Source organism: Motacilla alba, chromosome 7 (genome assembly GCF_015832195.1).
Source record: "Motacilla alba alba isolate MOTALB_02 chromosome 7, Motacilla_alba_V1.0_pri, whole genome shotgun sequence".
In the NCBI taxonomy this organism is placed as follows: domain Eukaryota; kingdom Metazoa; phylum Chordata; class Aves; order Passeriformes; family Motacillidae; genus Motacilla; species Motacilla alba.
The window spans coordinates 160,563-188,362 of NC_052022.1; the positions used below are offsets into that span (position 1 = coordinate 160,563).

General features: G+C 37.1%; 1 protein-coding gene across 20 annotated transcripts in view; it reads left to right on the forward strand.

Moving 5' to 3' along the window:
* The window catches only part of BAZ2B (bromodomain adjacent to zinc finger domain 2B), a 112,301-nt gene extending 84,771 nt beyond the window's left edge, over positions 1 to 27,530 (forward strand). For 14 of the 20 annotated variants that reach the window (XM_038141947.1, XM_038141951.1, XM_038141950.1 and 11 more), the window contains 18 exons: positions 116 to 181; positions 2,580 to 2,720; positions 3,478 to 3,732; positions 4,490 to 4,704; positions 6,112 to 6,186; positions 11,288 to 11,531; positions 13,061 to 13,123; positions 14,339 to 14,483; positions 17,103 to 17,767; positions 18,286 to 18,562; positions 18,717 to 18,872; positions 19,342 to 19,502; positions 20,404 to 20,714; positions 21,101 to 21,236; positions 23,042 to 23,188; positions 23,865 to 24,127; positions 24,778 to 24,921; positions 26,065 to 27,530. In XM_038141947.1, the coding sequence (XP_037997875.1) occupies positions 116 to 181; positions 2,580 to 2,720; positions 3,478 to 3,732; positions 4,490 to 4,704; positions 6,112 to 6,186; positions 11,288 to 11,531; positions 13,061 to 13,123; positions 14,339 to 14,483; positions 17,103 to 17,767; positions 18,286 to 18,562; positions 18,717 to 18,872; positions 19,342 to 19,502; positions 20,404 to 20,714; positions 21,101 to 21,236; positions 23,042 to 23,188; positions 23,865 to 24,127; positions 24,778 to 24,921; positions 26,065 to 26,218 (3,618 nt within the window). In that variant the 3' untranslated portion in view covers positions 26,219 to 27,530. The remainder of the gene's footprint in view (positions 1 to 115; positions 182 to 2,579; positions 2,721 to 3,477; positions 3,733 to 4,489; positions 4,705 to 6,111; positions 6,187 to 11,287; positions 11,532 to 13,060; positions 13,124 to 14,338; positions 14,484 to 17,102; positions 17,768 to 18,285; positions 18,563 to 18,716; positions 18,873 to 19,341; positions 19,503 to 20,403; positions 20,715 to 21,100; positions 21,237 to 23,041; positions 23,189 to 23,864; positions 24,128 to 24,777; positions 24,922 to 26,064) is intronic. The other 6 variants (XM_038141960.1, XM_038141961.1, XM_038141962.1 and 3 more) reach the window with 3 other exon arrangements.
* Positions 27,531 to 27,800: the final 270 nt, after the last annotated feature.

A 27,800-nucleotide genomic window follows, 5' to 3' on the forward strand; every position in this document is an offset into this window, starting at 1 on the left:
GTCCTATATTTAGTATTTACTGTGACTTGTCTATTAATGCTAAATTTGTTACTCTGCTTTTTTACGGATTTGAAAATGTGGTTTAGTTTTGTTCTAATATTACCCGCTTCAATAGGAACGAGAACGGAGAAGACAACATATGATGCTTATGAAAGCCATGGAAGCACGTAAAAAAGCAGAAGTGAGTATTTACTCTGAAAGTTTAAGGTTTTCATAGTTTTGTTCTGCAGTCATCTGTAGAAGAGCAATGTCTTTTTACGTTACATATAATTTGATTTGTGTACATTGCAGCAGTAGGACAAGAAACATTAGGCACAAATTGAAATACAGGAAGTTCTGTTCTAACTTAAAAAAACTTTTTTACTTGGAGAGAGATGGTTGAACATTGGCACAGATTGCCGAGTTTTGAGAGTTCTGGATGTTTCGGAGAGGAAACATAAGTAAAATACAAAAACCCCACAATTACTAATTTACTTTTTGTTTTACATTTATGTATTTCTATATCCTGGGACTTTTTTTTTTATGTCCATATCCTGAAACTTTTGTATATTAAGTGCACATTATGAAGATATTGAAATAAGATAACCATGATTATAGCAAGTAGCTGTTAAGAAAATTTTAAAACTTCTCTCTAGGATGTATTTGCAAATTTCAATAAAAGCGACTGATCAAACCCAAGAAAAACTGAATAATACTTCATTACAAGGAAATAGAGGAAGATGATACCCCAAGCACCCATTCTACTGTTGAAAATCAGGATACCAGGCCAAATGGTCATTTAGTCTGATCCAGTGCTCTAATTATATTCTTACTCTAATAGACATAGAACAGTGTTTATTTCAATCAGTAGAAGTAATGTTTAAATAGATTTCTGAAACGTAGTGCAGCTAAAGTTTTCAGTTTTAATCATAACTGTAAATTACTGTGTGGCCACATAAATATCCATATATGCATCTCTAGTTTTCTTCTGTTGTAGAGTGTTTTGAATTGGCAAAAAGAAGTTGTAAGCAATGCTGGTTGACCTTGGGACATGGACATAGGCTAAGATAAAATGCAATAAACCATTTTCAAAATGCAAATCAGAGGGCATCGAGTTAGGGATTTTGAGTGCTGCTTTAGAGTGTTGTGATTTTTCCATACAAGATGACTCTTATGAAGTCAGTGTAGATAAAGAGGGCCTGCGTTGGCAGTGCAGAGGGTGCTTACACAGCTGTAGAGCAGCAAGCAGGTGGACAGATGCGTAGTTCTGAATGTCAATGCATTTTTTTCTGCCAGTGTAAATTTACTGGTCCAAATATGTTCTTCGTGTGTAATGTGAAATTCGATCTTGCTATCCACTAAAAACTGTAGTAGCAGAAGTCATGATGTCTATGCACTCACAGTGGTTATCCACAGGTGTCTCTAGTGGTGTAGAATCAAAAGGAAGAATAGGAAGTCATGGGGCCTGCCAGAACTCTACAGAGAAGTCAGTGGTTAATACTGACCTACAAATTCAGCTGAGCCCTGACTTAGCCTGTACTCTCATTGTTGCAAAATGTGGTGGTGGTAAATGGAAGAGACTAGAGTGACCTCTCAAACTAACAGAATAGTGGGGAGTGGTTCTGAGTAATGGGAGGCATCTTGGCTTGGTTCTTTAGCCCTTCTGTGTCCACAGGTGGAAAGCTCCTGCAGCATCTTCAGTTTTGTATTGTATCAGGTTCTTGAGTGCAGGCACACACACATACGTGTGTTTGTTCACACACACAGTTCTGTGCTCTGAACAGGTGGCGCTGATGTGTGGCAGATTCCATACATTTTACTCTCGATATTGGTTGCACAGAGGTGTGTGGGCATTTGTGTCATCAGGACAGTGGATTGGCAGCAGAAACCCTGGCACCGGGGATGGGAAAGGCCACGGGAGCTCTAGGTTCACAGTCATAGAGTTGGTGCAGTATTGGTGTGACTCCGCTGTGGAGGGTGTTGAAGAGACAGTAGATGCTTGGCTTCTCACTTGATGATGCTTGTGTTCTTGTTGTGCATATAAGACATAGAGGACAAAGTGTTTAGTTTTAGGTTGCGTGCAAAGTGTATGGTAATTCAAGGCCAGAAGCTACCTGTGTTTGAAAAGATCAGTGGTGTTTTATAAGGCATTCATATCTAGTTTATGTATTATGGGACTTTTTAACCCATGTATTGTCCAGAGAGGTTTCTTGAGTGGTCTCTGCTGTAGCAGGTGCAGATTAGCAATACTGGGGTGTAAGCAGAGCCTTTAAAGTCAGGTGCCTTGCATGGCAATTCTTTGCCATATTTTCACTCAGTCATCTTTCTTAAATGGTACATTAAAGAGTTTTTCTTTGCAAACATACTTGAAACCTGTGTCTCCTGTGTCTGTGGACAGAAGAGAAAAACGTGAATCTTAGATTGCTTTACAAATTCAGTGATTTTGTTCTAGTTTTTCCCTTCCCTTTACTTTAATGCAGATTCCTTAACTGATGTGGCGATTATTAAGGTTACAGAATTAGTGCTTTTCAAATTCTTAAATTGTTCCTTTGTAAGTTTAATATGTGGGGTTTATTTTTTTCCCTTTTAATTCTCCTAAGGAAAAAGAGCGGCTAAAGCAAGAGAAACGTGATGAAAAAAGATTAAATAAGGAACGTAAACTGGAACAGCGAAGATTGGAATTAGAAATGGCAAAGGAGCTAAAGAAACCTAATGAAGATATGTGCTTAGCAGACCAGAAGGTAATCACAACAACATAGACTAACTTGCTTGCTTCTTCTTTGTGTGTTTTATAATTCTGTCGATAACTTTCTTCTTGCAGCCACTCTCAAAGCATTCAAGTTTTAATTGAAGTAATAATTAGAGAGCTATTTGAAATATATACAAATACAAGATACTAGAACACTACACAGTAGCGTATGTTTAGTTAATTAAAAGCTTTTTGTTTAAAAGAGGCCTGCTTCCTGAAAGCATGATTGCTTTTTAAAAATTCTTTACTCGAGGTATTTTTACACCAGGAATGTGCATCATGTCTCAGTACACAGGCACTATATAGTCATCTGGAGAACTCTTATAAGCTGTTGCTCAAAAAGAATTGCTCTCCCAGTCTTCCAACTTCTTCGTTTTTGTCTGTAAGGACTTGACGAAGGTTGAGTTCAAAGTCTGTTCCAGAGAAATCCCTTCCCTTTTTGCCCTAAATAATTTTACACCACCTTTTATAGTAATTTGGCTCAGAATAGATCCTTACAGTGTCTCCTGGCCAAAAAGGAAGTATTTCTTAATCTCTTGCCTCCTGCAATTTGTGAAAATTTAAACGTGTTTCAGCATTGAATGGACAAGGGGTGCAGGGTACCCCATGGAAGGAAGGTTGCCTGTACCTTCCAGCATTGTCATGCTGTAGGTCAGAAGGAAGTGTCAAATCAATTTTCCCAGCTGTTATTAAAAAAAATTCTTTTGAAATATGCTACTGAATCTTTCACTTTTTTCTTTGCTTTCCAGCCTTTCCCAGAGCTGCCTCGCATCCCAGGCCTCGTTCTTGATGGAAGCACATTTTCAGATTGTCTCATGGTAGTGCAGTTCCTGCGTAACTTCGGTAAAGTTCTTGGCTTTGATGTAACCATAGATGTTCCCTCCCTGAGTGTTCTTCAAGAGGGTTTGCTCAACATAGGGGACAGCATGGGAGAAGTACAGGACTTGCTTGTGAAACTTGTCTCTGCGGCTGTGTGCGATCCTGGACTTGGTACAGGATACAAGGTAAAAAGAAAAAATCCATAGTAAGCACCCTGTATATACAAATGCATTCTTCATAACGCGCCTCTGACACCTCTCTCCTATGGATTTCCTTTGTCTTTCCCAATTCTTTTCTTCAGTGTCACGATTCTTATGTTATTCCAAAACTTTGTGTCCCATCAGCCTTCCCATTTTCCAGACATGATAAATTTCTGTGCATTTTCTCTTCACACAAACACACGTCCCATTTTTATTTGGACCTTTTGTAGAGCACTGTCATATCTGTGGCCATGTCTTTTAACTCCTTTCCGTCCATTCTTTTGCATTCTTATCCTCGTGTTATATTTTCAGTGAATCTTGCTATTTCTTTCCCTAAGGTCTGCTGTATAGGTCACTGCATGAAAACCCCAATTCATTCATCGCTCTTTTTCTTACTGGCCTTCTTTTTCAAGTCAATACAGCTTTCTTCCACTCTAGAGCTCTTCATAGTATCATTGTACACAGCAATATTCGTCAATTTTCAGTTGGACCATGCCTTTTTACATGTAATCCATTTCATTACTGCTAATATTATCTCTGTTTTTAAAAATTTAGAGGTGAAGACATTCTAATTTGTTACTGTATTTAAGATTTACATTTGAATAGTCTCAAAGAATAATCATGTTTGATATACCTAAAAATGCAAACAAACCCATACCATTTTCTATAAACAATATATAGCTTACAAAGGAAAATGGTGTTTTTAAAACATGACTGTTTGAAATGTCTTTGTTCTTTTTAGGCTAAAACTATTCTTGGGGAACACTTACTGAATGTTGGTATCAATCGAGATAATGTGTCTGAGATTCTGCAGATTTTCATGGAGGCTCATTGTGGGCAAACAGAGCTGACAGAGAGCTTGAAGACAAAAGCTTTTCAGGCACATTCTCCAGCTCAGAAAGCATCAGTACTTGCTTTTCTGGTCAATGAGTTAGCATGCAGCAAAAGTGTAGTAAGGTAAGATTTTTCCTAAACAGGTGTGTGAAAATTAAATCATAAAAAAATGTTGTAGTTCAGAAACACTGTGTATTCACTGATTCTCTTACAGGGGGACTATGTTCTTCTTACAATGACAGCTGAAATTGGTTGAGTTACTGCTTCTTAACTTTATGTACTGTTGGTATGATGGAAGAATATAACTTTTCCATATTTGGTCTGTAATTTTCTTTTCAAAGCTTGAACCAAAATTTCTCTAGCAATTTTAGGAATAAAAGATGAGGTTGATTGCCAAGAAATTTACTAGGTATTCTAAGGAATAATTTAGAAGAGTTGTTCAAGGCTTCTGCAGTACACTATTTTCCCTTTTTTCCTTTTGTTTTTGAAGATGTTTCTTTAAGTAGGGTCATAAGGTGAGGTGGCAAGCTTGATATATCATCATAGTAATTCAAGAAGGTGTATATGTTGCATTTGTGGTCAGTAGTGTATAGCATTTCATAATTTTAAATCCCCCCTATGTTCAACAACTTGTCAAAATCCACCAATGTGCAACAAAAAGTTCGGAAATGCCATTTTCTGGGATGCCTGTTCTTCCACAGACTGACTGTCTGTGGTAATGTGTTTCATCACCTAATTGAGTGCTGCTTTGTTTCTTGGTGTATTCTGCTGGGTTTGGTATGCTGTGCTGCGAAAGTTAATCAGGGTTGCGTAAGGCAGGAATGGAAGAGATGCTTCAGGTTTTCCAAAGCTGAAAAATAGCAGAAGTGGGCAGTGCAAGTGCTGTGCATCAACTGTTCAAGAAAGTTCATGTATATCAGTCAAATTCATTGTAGAAAGAAACTTCCTCTTGTTGCAGATGACTGTTAGGTCCTGTTTGTAGAAATGATCACTTAGAACTTGAGTTTCTATATTTTGATCATAGAAACAACTGTAATCTGCTGAATTGCTGAGACTGGGATGTCTCGAACATGGGCATGCAGACGGTGACTGCACCGAAGCCCTCTTTTTGGTTCTTCAGTTTCTGCAGCGAAAAGTCAATGTTGGATTGTAGATCCCAGAGATCCTAGGTAGAATACTTTGGATGTACCTAGTGGTAGCTGTTTTTTCATCACAGGGCTACATGCTTTGTGGCAAAGACATTTGGAGGCTTGACACTGAGCTAGAGCTATGAAAAGAAATGTTGAATGCCATGCTACTTGCGGAAAGAAAGCTGGGGTGGTATTGGGGATAAAGACTTGACATAAGTAAAGCCGTGTGCTACACTGGCATTGCTAGTATTGTGATTTCCTATCTGTAAAATTATTTATTCTGAATTTTAAGGATTTCTCAAAAGATAGTTATTTGAGGGAAAAGTGTCTATACATAAATGTCTGTCAGAAAAAAAGATACGTAAGTTCACAGTTAATGGATTATTTTCATCTTTGACAGTGAAATCGATAAAAACATTGATTATATGTCAAACTTAAGGAGAGATAAATGGATGGTTGAAGGCAAACTTCGGAAGTAAGTTTCATTTCCTTAAATATTACAATATTTTGCTTTTTTGCCTTTGTTCATATACACTGCTATATAGGGAATTGGTTCTAAGCACGAAATCAACTGATGAAGTTACAGGTTAACCAAGACATTAGTAATCAAACTGCTTAATTAAGACAGGTGTGGGTTTAGGATGTTGCAACACCAGTCTTTTCCAGTCTATTAAAGATGCATGAGATTCCGAGGGTTAGTGTCACTCAGAATTGGAGCAAAGTCAAGTCTAATTGTATAATTTTTGGAGGAAACAGAAAACTTTTTAACTGGAATATTAAAGGAGCCATAAAATTGCTATTGGCAGTCAGAGTTTATTTGGACCTACCATAATTTCCAGTGTTTATTCTGAAAGGCATTTTAAGACAATGTGGTTTTCATACAACAATTGTCAATTGAATTTTGTTAATTTATGTTATCTTAATGTTTCTCATCTGTCAATGTCACGTTGTTCCCTATAGCTAGGGTTCATATGTAGAATGCAAGCTTTGAGGTATTTTTTATATTTCTTATATTTCTGTTTAAGGTGAAATTTGAACTTCTCAAGGGTTGTCAGTTTCATATTCACTGTTCTCCCATCCTACAAGACAAAATTCCATACAGCAACCATACTGGCTCCAACTACCACGAAGCTGGACGGCATAAAGTTAATGAATCACAGGGGGTAAAAACGCATAGCCAGACTTTGCTTTTTCTTTTCTTTGTCATCTTTACCTCTTGCTAGGAATGGTAAATCCTTTCTTAGTCCTTGCTTTAGGTACTTTCATTTCTAATCTTATGTCTCCATTTTTTCCCTTTAATGTATCTCAGAAGGAAGAAGGAAAGAAGTAAAGAAGAAGGACAAGAGGGAGGTAGAGGAAAAAATTAGACCAATAAAAAGGCATTCTCTACTAATACTACAAGTCCCAGTCTGCACAGAGTTAATGTATTTGAACCTTCAGGATAACCCAGTTACTTTTCTCCTGTCTTCATCTGTGTCCCCTCTATGGGATATGGTTTAAGAAGTGTTTATGAGGTTCTGATGTAGCCAACTTACCATTAGCAACATGGGACCCTTCCCTGTCCTTGTCTTCTTAGGGCCTGCTTAGTCTTTCTCTCCCTCCATCAAACTGTAAGTACTTGTAGATGTAGGATCTTCCCTTTTCCTTATAATCTTTCATTTCTTCCCTGTCAAGTAGTGAGCATCATACTCTGAAGTCCCAAGCTCATCCTCCTTGCTACAATATTTTTTCCATTTCTTGGGTTTTTCTCCCTCATGTGTGGATTTCAGGTTCGAGTAGTGCTCTCCGTATTTTTGAGTGCAAGTATTGCAGCAGAGCTCAGAAATGTTGCTCTTCTGCTTCTTTGAATTCAATGAGCTTGATTCACCTCTCTCAATCTTTGAGTCAAAATTTTCGAGTTTTCCACTTTTTCTGATGAATTCCAAAAAGGTTCTAGAAGAGCGTTCTTATTTTAAACAATATTTTCTTCTTTATTATGTCAATTGTGTTTTCCATAAACCCTTAAAATTGGTCTGGGGCTTCTCTGAAATGAAATCTGTACACTTCAGTCATCTTTTTGCTATTTTTTTCCACTTCCAGACTTCGTTCTTACATGTTATCTTTCCCATCCATCCACATCTTGGTCTAATTTTTAAGCATCCCAGTCCCAAAGCGTTTTGCATGGCAGTAACTGGTTAGTTGAGTACTCACTGTGTGATCAAGAGCTGTGACCTTTTTTCACATGCCTACAGACCTTTATGTGCCACTCAGCACGTGCCCCTCCTGCGGGAAATGTGTAGGAGATGAATGAGAGCGGCTGAGGAATGGATTTATTTAATCTCAGCCTGGTTGGCCAGTGTTTGCTGTTGTTAATCTTCAAACCACTGTGTCCAGGTTGGCTACAAGTATATCCAAGGGGGATGAGAAAAGATTCTATTTACATCACATGTGTTTGATGAAGGATTTTTTTTGTGCTTACAGTCTCATTTTTTAAGGACATAAGCTTCTCAGCTGGGGAGGAGGGCAAAAATAAATGCAAAAGCCTGTGCTTGACAGATGCAAATAAGCAACAGTAAAATCCCAGGCTGGAAAACAGAATCATTGTATTTTGTTTTAAGGGGTACTTTCCCTCTCACCTCTTTCCCCACTCTTCCCTCCTTTTCTCCTCCTTCCCTCAAGGATCTTAATAAGTGTAATATAGATGGTTGGAAATTTGAGTTCTGAACTGCCTGGACTGTTTCTGCTTAGCTGATCGTCAATGAGAGGTTGCATCTAATTCCTTCTGTGAACCTTGGTACTAATCCCTTTTTTTGTAAAGGCACCTATCTCGTATGCGCACGTCATCTTTCTTTGTGCTTTCTGTGTGACAGCTGTGGTCAGACTCTCACCTGAGATGATTCTGTGATTTTTTTTTTAAACTAGATAATCAAAGTCACAGAATCTCCTTTTCTATTACATGTCTTCTCTTTGGCATCTCTTCTGTAGCCAGAACAACATAAAACAGAATAAAAATGAAATACTGCCTCTTAAAGAATTAGGTAATAATAATTAGGTTTAATAATTCAGTTATTAGAATAATTTGTTTTTATAAAGGACTTAAGTTTTTCACTGCAGCAGTGTTCTTTTCACGTGCCAGTGTTGTGGTATGCTTTGTGTAAGTTAATTTCTGTTGAATGAAACCATTTCAACTCTAAATGATGATGGTATATGAAAAGCAGTGTCACTAAGGGGAGAAATTACACCCTGAGTTTAGGTAGGAGATGCTAATGCTGATTTACCAAACTTTAATTTTTTGAGAAGCAAGGTAGGCATGAGCACTAAGTCAGAAGGTGAATTTTCCTTCTGTGATCTAGTGAGCATTACAGGTCAGATTAGAGCAAGCTTAAGTCAATCATCTGGTTCTCTGTTGGGCCACCCACTCTTTTTATAGGTCAGTAGACTTTATGATTCTCTCAGCAGTTGCAGATGCAGATTTGGTCCATACCTGAACGTGAGAAAGACAGAACAGTTTCACAAGTGAGGGTTTTCTTCTCTCAGTGAGCCATATGTCTAGGTAGCAACAGAAAAATCATGCTGCTTCTTGAAATAACTGTACATTTTTAAAGTTATGCTGGCATTGGTTTCTGCCTCTGCCTCTGCCCTGCTTTGAGTAGGGACTGCTGCCTTCTTCTGCTTGTGGTGCTGTCAAAGAAGAGCATCTTTGGTTCATTTGCATGCTTGATAATTTGCAGTATCGTGCAAGCTTCCTTTAGTGCTTGACAGCATTACATCTTTATTTTTGCTTTCAGCAAAAGTAGCCTTTTTTGTTTCTTCTGATTTCCTTTAGGTATATGAAAGAGGTGTTGGCAGGTTAAGGAACATTCACTTGCCAACTTTATTACTGAGTTGTCTTCAAGATTATCTTAGTGTATGTAAATTGTCTCTAAAATCGTCCAGCACTGCAGCAGGCAATCCAGTCATTACCTGGATTTTGGTAGTTAATTCCTGTGTATCGGCAGGAATTTCTAGTCTACGTGAAGAGGCTTGACGTTAACCTCGTAAAAAGGAAATTAGTTTTCTAAAAAACTTAATAGCTGAGTGATATTGATGCACAGTGAGACTGAGGGTTTTTGCACCATACCTGAAAATGTTACTTGCTTCCAAATTCACTGAAGGACCTGAGATTTTTTTAAACATATTTTAAATCACTAAAACAGGTAAACATCCACTTGATATGGAAAAAAATTACTGTATAAAACTTTATGAATTCTCCAGTGGATTAACTAGTGCATAAAAACCCAACCCAAAACAACAGCAATAACAAAATCATACCAAGAAACCAAAGCCCAGCAGTTTTCAAGTCCCCTTGATGATTTCTTGGCTAACAGTCTTTTTCTAAAAGAAGTGCTGCTCCCAGTTGAACAGTGACACCTTCATTTCAGTCTGTGCTGTTGAGAACTGGCTCTGGTTATCAGCGTTTTAGAAGGCTGGTCCATTTGGCAGTATTCCCTGCAACCAGTACTTGGGCAGCACTCATTGTACTTGTAGCCACTTGCTGTATGGAATATTGTTCTGTAGGATGGGAAGAGAGAGGAGTACGACAAGGAAAAATTACATCCTGGTAATTGTGTTTGTCGTTACCGTTCTGCTTTTCCCATCCTACCTTCTTCAGTCATCTCTTTAAAAAATCTTTGTCTTTTCTACACGTTTATGAATCTCTTCTAAGTCAGTTGCGTTTTTGGTCTGCGTGATAAGTGACTGGTTCAGCCTGGCTATATACACCTCCTGTGGTTCAGCATGTTTGCCTGCAAGCTCCCTGATAGGTGGAACTGTAATTTTTGCTGTGTGGAATCTTGTCTTATAGGGGTTTTATAGAAGAAGGAGGTCTACTACAACCATAATAACTGGTATGTAAGTTTCCCTTTTCTTTCATAAAAGGAAAAATGACAGTTTGAGTAATCTTTAGTAGTTGAGAAAACTAAAATTCCCCAGGAAAAAAAGTATATCTTAAAATAAAAAGCTCAGCTAAAGGACTGAAGTCATATTTAAAGTTCATAAAAATCTAAAAAAAAAAAAACCCAACAAAAAACCCCAAAAAAAATCCACCAAAACCAAAAAACCAACAACAAAACAAAACAAAACAAAAACCTGACCGAAAAAACCCAGCTGCTGTTGCCATGCAATGTATATAATTTCATACTTCCAAGTGAGGATTTTTCCTTTTCCTCTCTGGCTCAGACACAGGTATTTAATCATCATGTTCTTAAATGTATTGAATAAAAGATAAAGAAGTTGAAATGGTTCTTTCTTCTGTATTGTCTTTCCTGACTTCTCAAAATCCCTCCTGTGTTTCATTTCTTCTGAACAGTTACACCGTAAAATTGACTTGGGAGAAGCAAAGTCTATTCAGAACGGAACCACGAGTACTAAGGGTTTTATCACATCAGTTTTTCTTGTTAACTAGTGACAATAAATATTGAGAAAATACAGTGTCATGATAGATCAGAAGCTCTAATTCAAATCTGAAATGTATGATTTTCTTTCAGTCTCATAGGAAGAGAGGTATGTTTATGCTACAGCCATAATCCATCATTTCTCCCTTTCTCATCTGTTCCAAGGCTTAGAATCATTCATGCCAAGAAAACTGGTAAAAGAGATGCTGCGGGGAGTGGGGACGGAGGCGAGGAGCTCCATTCCCTGGAGACGCCCGCACCCGGGCGCAAGCGCCGGCGGAAGGGAGGGGACAGTGACTACGACGACGACGATGATGACGACAGCGATGAGCAGGCAGATGAGGATGATGAGGATGAAGAGGACAAAGATGATAAAAAAGGAAAAAAGGCAGAAGTTTGTGAGGATGAGGTGGGGAATTGTCAGTATAGTGAAACTTTATTTGCAAGTAAGCTAAAACTTGTTTTCCTTCTGTTTTTCCATAATATGGCACTGTTACCCAAAAATGTTGCCATAAAAAGGAGGGAAGAATAACTTACGTCCAATGTTTTTAAATTTTTATTAATTTCTATTTTGTTAACTAAAAAACAATGCCATTACATTTAACATTCTCTGTTTTGAAGCTTGAGTGATCTTGTGCATTTTTTTCACAACTTCCCCCACGTGATCTCTGCCTGATTTTATTTGATCACAATGATAAATTTTGTTTGTCAGTGTCGGATACAGTACAGGAAGTATCAATGAAAGATTTTTACCTTGTTGAGCTAGTTTTTAATGGAAATGCACAGGCTTCCAGTGGATGGAACCTGATACAAGACACAAGCAATAGAAAATAATACGTTTTAAAGCACTTGATGCTGCACTGGGTGTTTTCTGTTTGCCAGAAAATGATCCATTCATGCAAGGTTCGAAGATTTTTAAGACTGCTTGAACAATGCATGTATCCAGCATATGTGAACTCAGACGTTTGCATACACCCTTAATTAGAAACCCAGCTAATTTGTAGTGTAGGAATAGCCCTTTGTGCTGTTATTGTGCATTTATTTCAAGTACTACAATTTGTATGAATTTAAGAAAATGCCTTAGAGGAACAGCCCAAAGTTCTTAAAAATAATTCAGAATTTTAAACAGAGTAATATTTAGATATCTAATCTCAAGTTGATCCCTTAATCCTTTTCCATCTTGTACAATCTCCTGTGTTGGTGCACTGGGCGTTTCATAGACAAATTCCAGTAACAGTACAGAAATTAATTTTCTGATCTACCAGAAATTCCATTGCATTTGTAGTCTATGTAGTATTTCAGGCAGCTTTACTCTGGTACACTTTTACGAAGTCAAGAAATACAAGACTTGTATCTTAGGGTGGAAATGATTTTGACCATATTCTTTTGGAAACTTACTACTATCTCCAAAGGTTTTCTTCAACTAAATTAAAGCTCTCATCATGGAAAAGACTCTAAACAGGCAAGAAGGAGGCAACTGCAGACTTAATCATGAATTCATTCCCCTTAAAAAATCAGCAGGATTGATGCTGTAACTTTTATAGCAGAGTTATAATTTAAAGTAGCTCTACAATTTCATGTAGACGTTGAAATAAAATGCAAATGTGGACTGACCAAAGACTTACTGATAGGATTTTAAGAGATGCATTATTTCATGCATAAGAAACACTTAAAATTATTTTGACTATCTAAAAAGCTTCATAGAAACTCAGATTAAATTCTGTAGTGTTGTGTTCAAGATTCAAAGTATATCCTCTTTTCAGTTGTGTTGTTGCTAGTGAAATATTTTGCACAGGCACACAATTTGAACTTATTTTTTCTCTTTAGTATTTTCGTCTCATTTTCTGTTACATCTTTTTCCTGTAATAATGATAAGGCATAGTAGTATGATTTTATCCTGAAATAAAGGTGATATGACAGTATATTTGGTGATTATAGGATGATGGGGATCAGACAGCAAGTGTTGAAGAATTAGAGAAGCAGATTGAAAAGCTGACAAAGGTGAGAGATCATGACTCTTTTTTCTACTACAAATGTGATCACTGGGTGTTATGAGTTGGTATATTAAACATAAATTTCAATGCTCCAAGTTAATATTAATTGAGATGAGTATCTACTCTTGTTTTGTGAAAGTATGAATAATGCTCCGATTCATGACACCTGAACTGTTAGTTTAGTCTGGTGGCACTAAGTAGAAGTCACCCAAAAGGCAGTTAATAGTAATAGTTGACAATATATTTGCACTTCAGAGAATAATGTAATTTTTATCCAGATCTACTTCACATATTCCTGTTTGTTGGTCTTAGAAAGTGATGACAATTTTTTTTTTATATGAGAAGCAATAGCTTCAGTTATATAATGGATTGTTGTTTTCATGCCCTCCTTTTCATGCTGATTTCTGCTGTTGTGCTCCAAGCCAATACAGAACTGTCTGGGCTTCGCATTTTGAAAGAGGCAGCAATAGAATTGGAAGAGAATTGTAAATGAGGAAGATGTAGTGCTGTAATTAGGGGTACTCATGCCTATGTTTTTATTGTTCCTGTTAGAAAATTTGTCATTTAAGACTTCGTGTGTTGGTTTCTCTCATGTTCCAAATTGCAGTAAATTAGCAGTCCAGGATTCCACCTGACTCCCATCAGTGTCAATTTAGCAGAGCAAGAACTGAATAAACTAACTGAAGTTCTTGTTGGCCCCCCTCAAAGAGCTGTGTTATGTTCAAAGACAGAGTTTATTTTTGTGTATTGTTGTTGTCATTCTTTTATGAAGAGTTAAAATATCTCACTAGTCTCCCATCAACAGTTGCAGTATCATCTGTCTTCAGGGCTCTGTTTACCACTTTGCTGATGCTGTGTAATTATTAGGATTTCAGCTGTTCTCGTGCAGTGATATCTTTCTTTAATCCACTGCTTTTTGAGAGTCAAGGATAAAAAGACAAGGTGCGCCATTGCGGTGTGTTTTTAGAGGATAAACCTAGGCTGAGCCAGGGAGTGCTTTGATGGATTTTTTTTTAAAGGAAGCTTTGTAAGTAAAATCATCAAGGCAGTTGTTGTGAGTAGAATATCACAACACACAGACACACCACTATCCCGAGTCTCTGAGAGGGCCTCCTTTTCTGACCCTTGACCCTCTGTTCAGTCTGGCAGCCAGATGTTTTCTGTAATAATGAAATATTTTTTTTCCCCCACTAATTTATAATGCTCTCCCTTTTTTAAATAGCAACAAAGCCAGTACAGAAAGAAGTTATTTGAAGCTTCGCACTGTTTGCGTTCAATGATGTTTGGTCAGGACCGTTACAGGCGCCGGTACTGGATCCTGCCCCAGTGTGGTGGTATTTTTGTGGAAGGCATGGAAAGTGGTGAAGGTAAGAGCCATAAAGGAATGGTGGCACACAGAGGCATACAAGGCCAAGACATGCTGCCCGTCTCTGGAGGTGCTGGCTTTGTGCAACAGGGTCTTCACCCTCAGCCAGATGCCCTCAGGCTGCTGTCAATAGAACTCTCCCCTTACGTGGTTCTCTGGTATTTCTTTCTGGTTATGAAAGATCAGGTAATACTTTTCAAAACAAGGATTGGTATTTTGGAAGTTTTCCGTTGTTATACTTCTACATGTTATGCTTTTACCTACCTGCAAAGTTTCTTGATTCAGAGCTATTTCACCTTTCCCTATGGCAGTGATCTCTGTGTATGAAAATTAGGAGCACCATAGAATGCAGAAAAAATTTTCATCCTCAGATTTTCTGCAAATGCACAGACTATTCTGTGCATGAAGATATGATAGATGTTGGCAAAAATATGACAATTATTTCACTTTCATGCAGTGAAGTACCTTGTTTTCTAATAAACCACATGATTTAGTGTCTGTATTTTACCAATTGATGTTTCTTTAACCAGCAATTGCTGAAATCACGTTGCTAAAACTAAAATGTAATTTTGGGCTTGTGACAGTTGTATATTAACTGTGGTTGAATTTTTCACACACTTTTAATTGGATAGGTGCAGAAATTATGTATTACTCTGACTTATTTGTTGGTATTAGAATTTTTAAACATAAACCTTCATTTTGGCCACAGAGACATGCTTTCTAATTTTCATACAGATGAACCAAAACCTCATTTCTCTAACATTTTTCCTTCAAAAAATAACAAGAAAAAGATCTGATGCACATCAGAATTGCATGATCTCACGAGAATTACATCATTCTAGAGAGCTGTTTAATTAACTGTAACAATACAGCATAGTAGGAAATTTGAGCCTGGTTTGTGGTTCAAAAATAAGCCCTAGAACTTCTCCTAACTGTAATCTTGATCATCAAGTTCTCTTTCTAAAATAGGATGAAAAGTAGGTAGGATAAAAAGTACTTTCCTCTCTGTCTCTTGCTCCGCATTAAATTATGCTCTGTGTTACAAATGGTTTTGCACAAGTAGCTGCATACAGAATGTGCTGCTTGCATTTCTTTGGTTTGCCATATTTCATTATATTTAAGCCAGATGAATTCCCAAACGCTTTGGAAATGGTACACAAAGAAAATAGTTTACATATATTTACCTGTCTTAAAATAGTTAAAAAACGCACCCAAACCAACCCACACAAAGTTTTAGCCAAGAGCTGTAGGGCAAACCTCTGTTTTTTACTGTTGTCTTAATGAAAGTTTAATTCCCCTGAAAAGGAAAACAGATGTGTTCTTACAGTCTCACCTACCTCCTCTTCCCCTCAGCTCTTAGTTTGCCTTCCTTATGTAAATTCTACAGTTTTTCTATTTCTAATTCCCTAACCCTAAACCTTGGAAATAGGAGACATAAAGTCTTGAATGATCTCTCCATTTAAACAAAACTTCTCCATCCCTTTTGTGTAGTCGTTTTCATGTTTATGGTGGTACCTAAATTGTTTATATCTTGATACAGACCGTAACTGTGAACACGTTTTGGAGTTTTAATAGGAGGAGATGTAACTTCTTTATAGAAGTTACCATTTTTCAGGAGCAAGTAAATATTTGTAGACGTGCTTGCCATGAATTATAAGCCTTGTGTTTATTTGTAACTACGGTATCTGATGAATGTAAAATAAGGAGCTGGATTTTCTACCTCCTTCCCCTTATGCTAACAGTTCTCTATTTTAAAGCATTTTATACTTTTAAAGACTTTTTGTCTGAATTAGCAGTCAGTATAAAGGTAGAAGAGAAATGGTTAAGAAAGACTAGTAGCGCAAAGAAGAGAAAAAACCAAGTCTTTTCCTTTCATAAAAGCTAGATCTTCAGATCTTTTGCACCTCCTATGTTTGAAGAAACTTGATTTTTTAAAATCAGCTTCTGCTTGCTGTAATTTAAATTGATTAGATGTTAGCTGTCTGCTTAGTTGTGTAGAGTTCCAGTCATGCTAGGTGGCTCTTGAAAGACTCATTAAACTTCATAGACTGTTGATATTGTTGCACAGTTAAAGTTGTTAATGACTTGTATTTAAAGAAGTAAAATGTTTAATGTTATTTTGGTATTTGGGGAATATTTGATTTTGTAACAGGAATTTTGGTTCTCCGTTTCATAGTTGGCTGTTTGTTTAATGAAACAATCTGTTGCAGAAACAAACTTAGGGCTGTAAACATTGCACTCTCTTGATATCACCAGAGAAGCTTCTGGATGAGGCATGCATAGTCCTGCAAAAAGGCAGGCAAAAATTTGTCTCTTTCAGAGACTTTGCACTGGCAAACTGCTTCAGATGTGTGAATCCAGCAGTGTGTTAGCCATGTTGAGGTGATTTTTCCTAGAGGTGTTCAGTGTTTAAATCTGTATGCCTAGGAACTTGTTTCCTTCTGCAAAGTGTGCTGTAAAACGAGAAGGGATTTCATTAACAGCAACAACAGCAAAGACATGGGAATCTAACACGTGTTGAGCCATAAACGAAGTTGGTTTTAATTCAAACTATGATTATAAAAAGTTTGTAAAATACTTGATGTGTTACAGGTAATCTGTGTTTCTTGCACCTTTTTAGGTCTAGAAGAAATTGCAAAAGAAAAAGAGAAGTTAAAAAAGGAGGAAAGTATGCACATCAAAGAAGAAGAATTTGAATCAGAAGAAAAAATGCATTGCTTAGCTACAACTCACTGTGAGCAAAAGGAAAATCTGAAAGAAAAGGACAGCACTAACCTGTTTTTACAAAAGCCAGGGTCATTTTCAAAATTAAGCAAACTGTTAGAGGTAGCAAAAATGCCACCTGAGTCTGATACTATGTCGCCAAAACCTAATGGCAGTGCAGCAAATGGCTGCACGTTATCCTATCCAGGTAACTCCAAAAACTCTCTCTGCAGTCTTCAACCCCCTGCATCACAAAGCTCCATTGAGAAGCCTGAGTCTAATAATCTTTTCAGTCCGAATGCCAGTGGGACAGGAAAGTTTTACAGTTCTCCACTAATTCCAAATGATCAGTTGTTAAAGACTCTTACTGAGAAAAGCAGACAGTGGTTCAGCCTCTTACCGCGGGTGCCCTGTGATGACACTTCGGTCACCCACGTGGACACACCAGCCACTACAGCTCCACTCACTCCTCAGTCACATCCACCATCAAACTCACCATCACCTGTTCCATCTCCTCTTCTGGGCTCAACCTCTGCACAGAGTCCCATGGGATTAAGTCCTTTTGCGTTGTCGCCGCTGCAGGTAAATAAATTAATTTTTGAGTATCTTGAATTTGTGGACTTTAGAATTTATTTGGGCAGGATGTCTGTTTATACAAATTATTTCACAGACCTGCCATCATTATATCTGCATTTCTTTATTTTTTTTCTATTTCTAAATGTTAGTAACTAAATACAGAAATTTTATAATACTAGATTATGATGTATCAAGTAAGCCAATGTATGATATTTTGTACATGCATTTCAGTAATTAATTTGGCTTTTAGGGTGTCGGCTACTGGTTTTAAATGAAAAGCAAGTAAATACAAACTAGTTTTTGGAAGTGTAACACACCAAACCCTACCTTTAGAAGCTATTGTCTTTTAGCATTAACAGGGCTCTAATAAGTATTACTTGTCAGTGTTATATTAGTTTTTCTGAAACTAATTGAAGTATTGAGTGAGTAAAGGCTTTCTTTGTGTTTTGAGTATTGTTTGACAAATAGCATCCTAATCATAATTCAGGTTTCTTGGTTATAGTAATGGTAGTTGTGCTTTGTAGCAGATGAAGACAGGACTACCTATAATGGGACTTCAGTTTTGTGGATGGCCTACAGGAGTTCTTACTTCAAATGTTCCATTTCCATCTCCTTTACCTGCTCTTGGATCAGGGCTGGGATTATCAGAAGTGAATGGTAACTCATTCTTGGCATCTAGTGTTCCTGCAAGTAAAAGTGAATCACCAGCAGTACAAGCTGAAAAAATAGCTTCTGCCCCTTCTACAGCAGCTGAAGTGGCCAAGCCTGTAGATTATCCTAACCCAAAGCCTATACCGGAAGGTAAGTGTAATGCAACAGTAAGGTGATAATTTCTGCAGTGTCTCTATCATGTTACAATTGTTTTAATCATTTGCTTATTGATTTTCTAATCTGATCATGTGTGATCACATAAAAAAAGCACCTGCAAAGTGTTTGTATGCTTGTCTTGATTTAGAAATGCAGTATGGATGGTGGAGGATTACTGATCCAGAGGACCTAAAATCTTTGCTTAAAGTGCTGCATCTCAGGGGAATAAGAGAAAAGGCCTTACAAAAGCAAATACAGAAACACATGGATTATATCACTCTGGCCTGCATCAAAAACAAGGATGGTACGTAGCTGATACTTATGTTACATGTGGTGTTGGGGCACCAGACAACAGACAGAGTTCTCCTTGGGTATGTTTAGCAGCAGAGTTAAAGTAATGGTTGGAGAAAAAAGGTAAAGGTCTCCTCATCTGTAGCTGCATTTTCACCAGCCCTGTTCTGGAAAATTACTGGATTAGAGAAATGCCATGTAATGTAAATAGTTCTAGTGATATAAGTAACCTTCTTAAGCTCTGGTAACCTTCTGAAGCTCTTTCCATCTCTGTAACACTTGACCTCTCCTTCCCCTTCTTGCCCTTAAATTGCAAGTTTGAAAGCATACAGAATTTGTTGTCCATATTGGGTATTTTAAGAATAGTGTACTTTCACAACAGTTCTTCAGCATTTGACTGGAGTGACAGGTAAATCAGCTTGAATTTACCAGTGCAGTTGTAATGTTAATTAAAATAATAAAAATGTGATTCTCAAATACAGTTGCAATTATTGATATCAATGAAAATGAAGATAACCAGGTAACTCGGGATGTTGTGGAAAACTGGTCAGTAGAAGAACAAGCTATGGAGATGGATCTTGCTGTTCTTCAGCAGGTGGAAGATCTAGAGAGGAGAGTTGCATCAGCTAGTTTACAAGTTAAGGTAAAACCAACTTTCAGTAAAATGTCTCTTTAAAATAAGTGGTGTGAATGTAAAGCAGATAGCGGTCTTTGTGTATTGGTAAGTGCCTTCTCATTCCATTCTAATTGTCTGCAAATGAAACAAATATACTGTGCAGTATCATGGAGATTTGTGTTTGAAACATTTTATTGCAGTTCAGTCTTCAGCTGAAGATGCTCAGAATGGCAGTTCCTGGAGAGTGTTCTCCTACAGTGCAGTTCCATGTACATTTTGTTAACCTTCTCTGAATGCAAAGACCGTATTTCACAGATACTGCTTAACTCTTGAGGGGTTTGCCACAGTTCTGCCTGGTTTGTGTGATTTTTGCTGTTAATGCTTTCAGAAATGCCTACAAGTACATCAGAATAATTTGCTTGAGTATTGTAGAACCATGGAGAACATGTAATGGTTATGAGTGTGATACAGTTAAGAATTCAATGGATTTCGGAATTTTTCCAAGTTGGGTGTAAGGTTATCAAATTGCGTATGTTTGGCTATAGTACAGGTGCAGTGTTTGGGATCTCGTCTTTGGCATGAGATGGATGTTAATTTCCTGTGTCCTGATACTGCCTCCTGAGTCTACTGAACAGGTAGACCTGTTCTGATGTTTCAGCCAAGAGAAAAGAATACTTCACAAGGGGATAAGAATGCAGACTGTTGCAGAAAGGGCCCTTCAGAAAGTCCAGTAATGCTTGTGTTTCTTGATTAATCATTTTAGTTCTCTGGATATTTTGGAAAATGTCTCTACAGATGGATTACAAGTAACCAAGATCTACTGGAAACAGCGCTTCAGTTACTTAGTTTGATTCCATAAAACAGTTCCTCTGATTACACACTGAGTTAACAGCAACCAATAAATGCCCAAACCTTTCTATTGACATAGGGTTGGCTGTGTCCTGAACCTGCATCAGAGAGAGACGACTTGGTATATCGTGAACATAAGTCAATTACTAGATTGCACAAGAAGCACGATGGCGATTGTGCTGGAGGCGGAGAAGGCAATGCCAGCTCTCTAGAGCGGAGGAGTGACAACCCTCTAGATATAGCTGTAACCAGGCTCGCTGACTTGGAGCGGAACATAGAGCGAAGGTATCTGAAGAGCCCCTTAAGTACCACCATTCAGATCAAACTGGATAATGTGGGCACAGTTACTGTCCCTGCTCCTGCACCATCTATTAGTGGTGATGGTGACGGGTAGGTTATTGAGATTAACTTGAAAAATTATTGTGCTTCTTTGCTAATTGGAGCCTATTTTCTTATTGCCTGTTATCTATGTACTTTCTTGTATGTCTGTGATCCATATGGATCATCTTATTCTGCATGGTGCTTTGTAAAGAATTTTTTTGTTATGTTTGTTAATAATCTTGCAAAGTTATCTTACATTTAACTGGTTGTGACTAAGCTTTGAGGCACGTAGCCACAGTCTGTGCACTACATGAAATTTAGTTGCTTAAACCTTATACTTATTGGCTGTGTATGTTTTGTCATTGCTTGGCTTTCAGTGTGATAATGATTGTCTCACATTTAAACATGAACAAACACAGGTGTGACCTACTTAATTTGCTTGTATTTTAATGCAGAACTGAAGAGGATATTGCTCCAGGGCTAAGGGTGTGGAGAAGGGCACTGTCAGAAGCACGCAGTGCTGCCCAGGTAGCTCTGTGCATTCAGCAGTTACAGAAATCAATAGCATGGGAAAAATCCATTATGAAAGTTGTAAGTATCTCAACTGCTTTTGCTGTATCCTGTGTTCCAACTTCAGGCATTTTAAGTTAATGTATTTCTTATTACTTCACATAAAACCTCACAAAGTTGAACTGTACATTGTGCACAGATGAATAAGCCTCATGGAAAAGATTGTCCCTGGATTGCCAAATTCAGCATCCTGAACTTGCTAAGATAGAAAGCTCTTGTAAATGTTACCTTATTTAAGATGATAATTATTCTTTCATGATGACATCAAGGTAAAAGTCACCTTGTTCCATCTGATGAAATACACTCTTTCTAATGGAGTGTTTCTAACCTCACCTGTGATGCAAGTTTTATGGAGGTTCAGCATCATATATCCTTCATTAAGGATTTCATTTTTCACAAAGTTGAGATGCTCCAAATATGCAGCTTCTTTGCATGCAGAGTTCTCACAGCTGAACATACAGATTAGGCAAGTGTGTGGAGAGACAAGCTGAAATATCTGTTTCCTTGTACACTCAGCAGGTCAATCTATGTCAACTACATACACAAAAAAAGCACACGAAGGGGATATATAAAAGTTTGCAAGGACCTCTGAACATCAAATTCCTGAAAACAAAACTTAGTACTACAGCAGAAGTGACTATGATGTGATCAAGTATGATGAGTGTTGTGTAGAGGGTCGCAAAAGTGATTCTTCCATTTGTGGTCCTTTTCCTAATTTTCAAATTTGTGTCACTCCTATACAAATTCTAATTAACATCTGGACAATTGAAGGATGATTTAAATAAAAGCTGTAATGTCAGGCTTTACTTTTGGGTTTATATAGCTGTTAGTTTTAAGCAGTAGCTTTAGTGCAAAACGCTTATGAATTTGGTAGGAGCACCTGAAAAGGCATTGAAACATTTCAAGATTAAGTAATTTATTATTCAGAAAAAAAATGTATCACTCTCAATTTGGTTTAAATGTTCTTTGCATTTAATTACAAGACAGTTGGTTAGAGCAGGGTGCTCATCACGCCAAGGTCACTGATTCAGTCCCTGTATGGGCCATTCACTTAAGAGGTGGACTTGATCCTCATGTGTTCCTTCCAACTCAGAATATTCTGTGATACCAGTAAACATACTGGTGTATGCTTAAACTGTATGTTTAAAGATACTGGTGTATGTTTAATATGTTTAATCACATATTTGGTGAAAATACTTGGAGATTTTTTTAAGTTCCTGAAAAAGATGTCTAAAAATAAGGCAATTAGCAAAATCACACAATGTATTTAAGAAAATTGGCAGTCCTGTAGATATTTTCTAGTGTGAATTTTAGAAAGTGCTGGGATCATTTGTTTTGCTTTACTGCATTTGTTCATGGTGGCCCTTGGATAAGATCCTTACCAATTATTAGGTGGGAATGCCCTTGTAAAATATAAATTTTCTTTATTAAATAGCAACGTTCACATACAGTATGGGCATAAATGAAGAGAAGATTTCTGAGATAGTATGTTTGGGCCAAGAGGTTTTGATAGGTTTTTTTTTTTACTTCTCACTGACATTAATGAATTAGAAAAAGTGCTCATCTTTTTCTGTGCTCTAGGGACACCTGTCTTACAATAAATGAATTGCTTTTCCAACATGTTCCCCAAATGTAGCCTTTAATTTAGTTCCTTACATATCTGAATATTCTTCTATGGATATGATCATTGGCAGATTCTGACTGAAGTAAAATGAAAGTATTTTTGAGAGTGAATTTATGTGTTTGAAGGAGAAGGGTAATTTAGATACCATTTATGTGTTTAAAATTTTAAAAATTGAATTAAACCCATTTTTCATCAATTGCAGTACTGCCAAATTTGTCGAAAGGGAGATAATGAGGAACTGCTGCTCCTTTGTGATGGTTGTGATAAAGGCTGTCACACTTACTGCCACAGGCCCAAGATCAGCACCATCCCAGATGGGGACTGGTTCTGTCCTGCCTGCATAGCAAAGGTAACACTCCTGTCAGGATGAAGGGGCTGGAGCAAGTGACTGGTTTATTATATGTGGTAGAGTTGCAGGTCTACCAGTGCTTTTTTTCAGTGGAAATAATTGTCTGCGTGTTTTATGGGGAGCTCTCATTAAATTATGAAATTAGTAGTTTTATTTAACTTGTATTTTAATGGCAGTAAAGGCTACAGTTTTATTTGTTCTAAACTATGGGTTTTTTAAGGTAAGTCCAGAATTTTCATGCTTATTCAATACCATAATTTTTAATTTCAGTTTTAAAATGTATTCAGTATTTGTCTTTGAAATTTCATCATTAAGTGTTGACAGACCAATGTCTCAGGTTCTGTTTCAAAAGAAAAATCAGTGAAAAAACATAGTGAATTTTTTTGCAATGTTTGTATCAATCATTTAGTATGCCAGCTTGGTTGTTAGGAGGTATTGTTGTACTAATTTGAATGTCAAGTGCTTTTATATTGTCACAAGTTGAGAGCCTAGGTCATGAGTACCAGGAATTTCTGCTGCCTTATTTGCCTTTGAAGAAGACCAAAACGTGAATAATCTCTAATATTAAATATTTGGTTTGGTGCTTCTGTTTCTGATCTTCATTACTGTCTGTCAATGGTAACAGAGGTTTCTGTAATTTCTAGGTTATTACTTATTTCAGTTGTCTCTATTGTAGGCAAGTGGTCAAACTCTAAAGATAAAAAAACTTCAAATTAAAGGTAAAAAAAGTAATGAACAAAAGAGAAGCAGGAAATTAGCAGGGGAAACAGAGGATGAAGACTCTGCAACTACAAGTGTTGCCTTAAAAAGAGGAAAAACAGACCCTAAAAAACGAAAAATGGATGAAAATGTTTGTGTAAGCCAGTTAAAGCAAGAAACCTGCACTGCTGTTAAGAAACCTAAGAGAGATGGAGACTCCAAGGACCTGGCTATATGCAGGTAAAGTGTCAGATGTTAAATTTAGGGCTAAGTCTTGTTGAAACAAGTAGTATTTGATCCTTTTTCTCTCTGTTTTGGGAAACAGGAATGGTATTCTTTGACAAATGTATGTATCTATACGCATCGTGTGTGTGTGTGTGTGTATGTGTACCTACACACACGTGTCTTCTGGGAGAGGAGTGAAGCCCAGCCCCAGCAGCAGTGGCACTGGCACCTTTCCCAGGGGTACCACAGCCAATGTCTGCTGCGTCCACACGGGCACGCATGAACCATCTCCTGTGGTAGCATTGCTGCTCAGTCAACAGGCCTCCTTTAGCTTTGTCACACTCTTGGAAAGTCAGTACTAGCAGCTGGTTTGCAAATGGTTTACACTGAGGATCAAAGTTGCAGGACCGTGTTTTCTTTTTGGAATGTTGATCATTAGAATTTCATCTCACATGTGTCACCTGGAGAGAACTTAATGCTATGTTAGTTACTGAGTTGTCTGTCTCTACGGACGTTGTTCTCAGCCTTCAACGGGGTGCAGAATAAAGTGTTTTTCTTTACTAAAAGTGAATAGTTTGGCAGTTCATAGGGAATTTAATAGTGAAAACACTGTGAATGTATGAATAAAATTTAAAATTACTGATTTGAAACCTTATTTTATTTAGTATGATTCTCTCAGAATTGGAAACTCATGAAGATGCCTGGCCTTTCTTACTTCCTGTAAACTTGAAACTTGTTCCTGGTTATAAGAAAGTTATTAAAAAACCTATGGACTTTTCTACCATTAGAGACAAGCTAAGTAGTGGACAGTAAGTAAACCTATTGTAAATTGTACTTTACATTTTAAAAATATTTAAACACTGAAATACAATACATGTTTAAAATTAGCCAAACCATATTGTTCTGCTCTGACGCATCTGTGATTACTTTTACAGTCAAAATAAAAATTCTTAATTGTATGCTTTTATCTTTGCCATATCCAAGTGAAATAGCATGTTGGATGGGAGAATGTGTGGAACTGGCTGAAAAACGATAAAACTGCCAGGTCAAGTGCACCAAAACAATCAAAAGGAACCTTTTTTCATGGAGACACCTTAGTGTTATTGCATGTCACAGAGAACCAGCTGTGTAGGCGTTAAGCTTCTGGAGTCCCTGTAAATGATGAGGCTGTGGAGTGAAATGCCAGCTCTGTTGTAGGTAACACTCCTGTAAGGGTGGTTAATCATTTCACAGTCCTACAATTTAGACTGCACGGATTCCTAAAAGAGAAGACCACACTGCATGGCTCTGTGTACCTTCCCTCCTTGTTAATATCCCTGTGCTCCCGTGAATCTGTGAAGATGGACCCTCTGCAGTGTCTGTCGGCTCCACACAGAGCAACTTCCCCAGGACAGCACAAGGAGCTTTTTAACCCCTTCAGACTTTTTCTTCCATGAATATGAGCTTTGAATGCTCCCCATGTGCTCATATCACTAGACTTGTAACTTCTATTATTTTTAATAATTCCTATGAATATTGGAACACTCTTTGGGCCACTCAGGGGGTATGTTCAGGTTAATAAAAAGAATTAGCAAAGACAGCATCACAAGATTATTTGGGCAGCCTTTTTTTGTACCCATTTCTTCCTCATTAGATAAATTCAGCTCTATTCAACATTTTGAAAGGACGCTGAACGCAAGAATAGATGCATAAACGGAAAACAGCCATAGCATTTTAGCTAGAAAGCTATTGAAGAGAGGAAGGAATTAGTTTTCTGAAAGTTTGTTTTTGAGTGCAGGCATGAAATTCTACCTTACAAAACTTGTGAGGAAAATAACAAAACAGTGACAAGAGAGTATTTTTTTTCACTGATATTCATTTAAATTTTTACCTAAATATTTTCTCATGTAGTTGAAATATTTTTCCTCTGATTCTCTGGGTTCCAAAATTCATTCACGTTTTTCTTCTTTTAGGTACCCTAACCTTGAAGCATTTTCGCTGGATGTCAGGCTTGTTTTTGACAACTGTGAAACTTTCAATGAAGATGATTCTGACATAGGCAGGGCTGGCCACAACATGAGGAAGTATTTTGAAAAAAAATGGACAGAGATTTTCAAAGTGAGCTGAAGCTACTAGGACTCTTTTTTTCTTTTTTTTTTCTTTTTTTTTTCCTTCTTTTAAATGAGGACTGATAAGACCAGCAATGTGAACTATATTTACATGGAAGTGCAAGGCACATACGTAACTAATTTTTTCCTTCAAAATATCACGGTGTTGTGATACTAGTTTTAAAGGCTTCACTCCTACAGCAACCATGGCCCCTTGGTTATTGGTTTGTGTGTTTTAACAAACTAATTTAGGTAGAACAGGGAAGCACACCCAAAGAATTTCAAAGAAAGGGGTGTTATAGTGCAATAGCAATTTATCAAAACGCACTGAATATTCAACCACCAGAGCTCTACTTGGGGAAATGGTTCTCTTTTCCCTTTCAATAAATATCTATTTTTCATTTTTTTTACTTTGTAGTTTATTTTTTAGTGAATGTATTTAATTTTATGAATTATTTATGATTATACAGCATTCAGAATCTTCGTTTTCTGTGAAAAGGAAGAACTAGAAAATTGCTTTAAATATTGAAAATACAACAAGGAATGTTTTAAAATATAAAACAAAGCCAAGTAAAACTGTTTACACTGATGTGCTGTGAAGGCACTAAAAATTAAACTTTACTGTAGAGTTACAAGTACATTTATATATATGTTGCTGCATCACTTGTGTAGTTAAATTGTATTTCAAGACAGTGAAGAAAAATTGAGACATGTATATACTGTTCATTATTGTTTATATTAAGTCTTGTTTTAAATATGTATGATGTGTACATATTGTTTGCAGACATTTTTGTTCATGCCTTAGGAGGATGGTAGCATTTTATTTTAGTCTTAAGGTAATTATAGCTCTATGGCTTGTACAGTAATTATCCTCTACCAACACTGTGGAGTCTCCTTAATCTTGGTAGTGCCTGCCTTTAAAACAGGGTGTAGGGGATATTAGTTTTCCATTTTTCTATTTTGTTATATAATTTCAAGCCCCCTCGGCCTCAAATCCAAGTATAATCATTATTTGTATCCATGTGGAAGAAAATTGTGACAATTTCCTACACACACAGTATTTTTTCATAGAAACATTTCCTCCATTTGCCTTGCCACAGAATAACAAAGGAAGACATTTGTAACCACTGTGTTTTATCTACTGTGTGTTGTGGTGGCCTGTTGGGGCACATAGATCGGATTTTTTTTTGTACTAATGTAAGAGTACTTGAAGTTTTATTTAAAAGAAATGTTGTGGAAAGGTAGCATTCTTTTTCTTTTCCCTTTTTAGGAGTGTTATTTTTCACTAGTATGTGTGGCACGGATACAATAAAAGACTGTTTTGCAAACCAGATTTTCTTGACAATTTTAATACTTCAGGTCTTATGTATACAGGTTTTTTGGTTTGGGGTATTTTTTAGATAATATCTTGGGAGTCTTGCATTTAGCATTGAGTTCTTTTTATGATGCATCTAACTCTCTTGGGCTTTTAATGCTAGTTCATATGGAAGCAATTGCCAAGCAGTCAGAGAGAAGTTCCTTGCCTGTAAATAACGGAGGTGGGCAAGGTTGATCACTGTCCTTATGGACATGGAAATGCACATGTCTGGTCATGTTTCTGA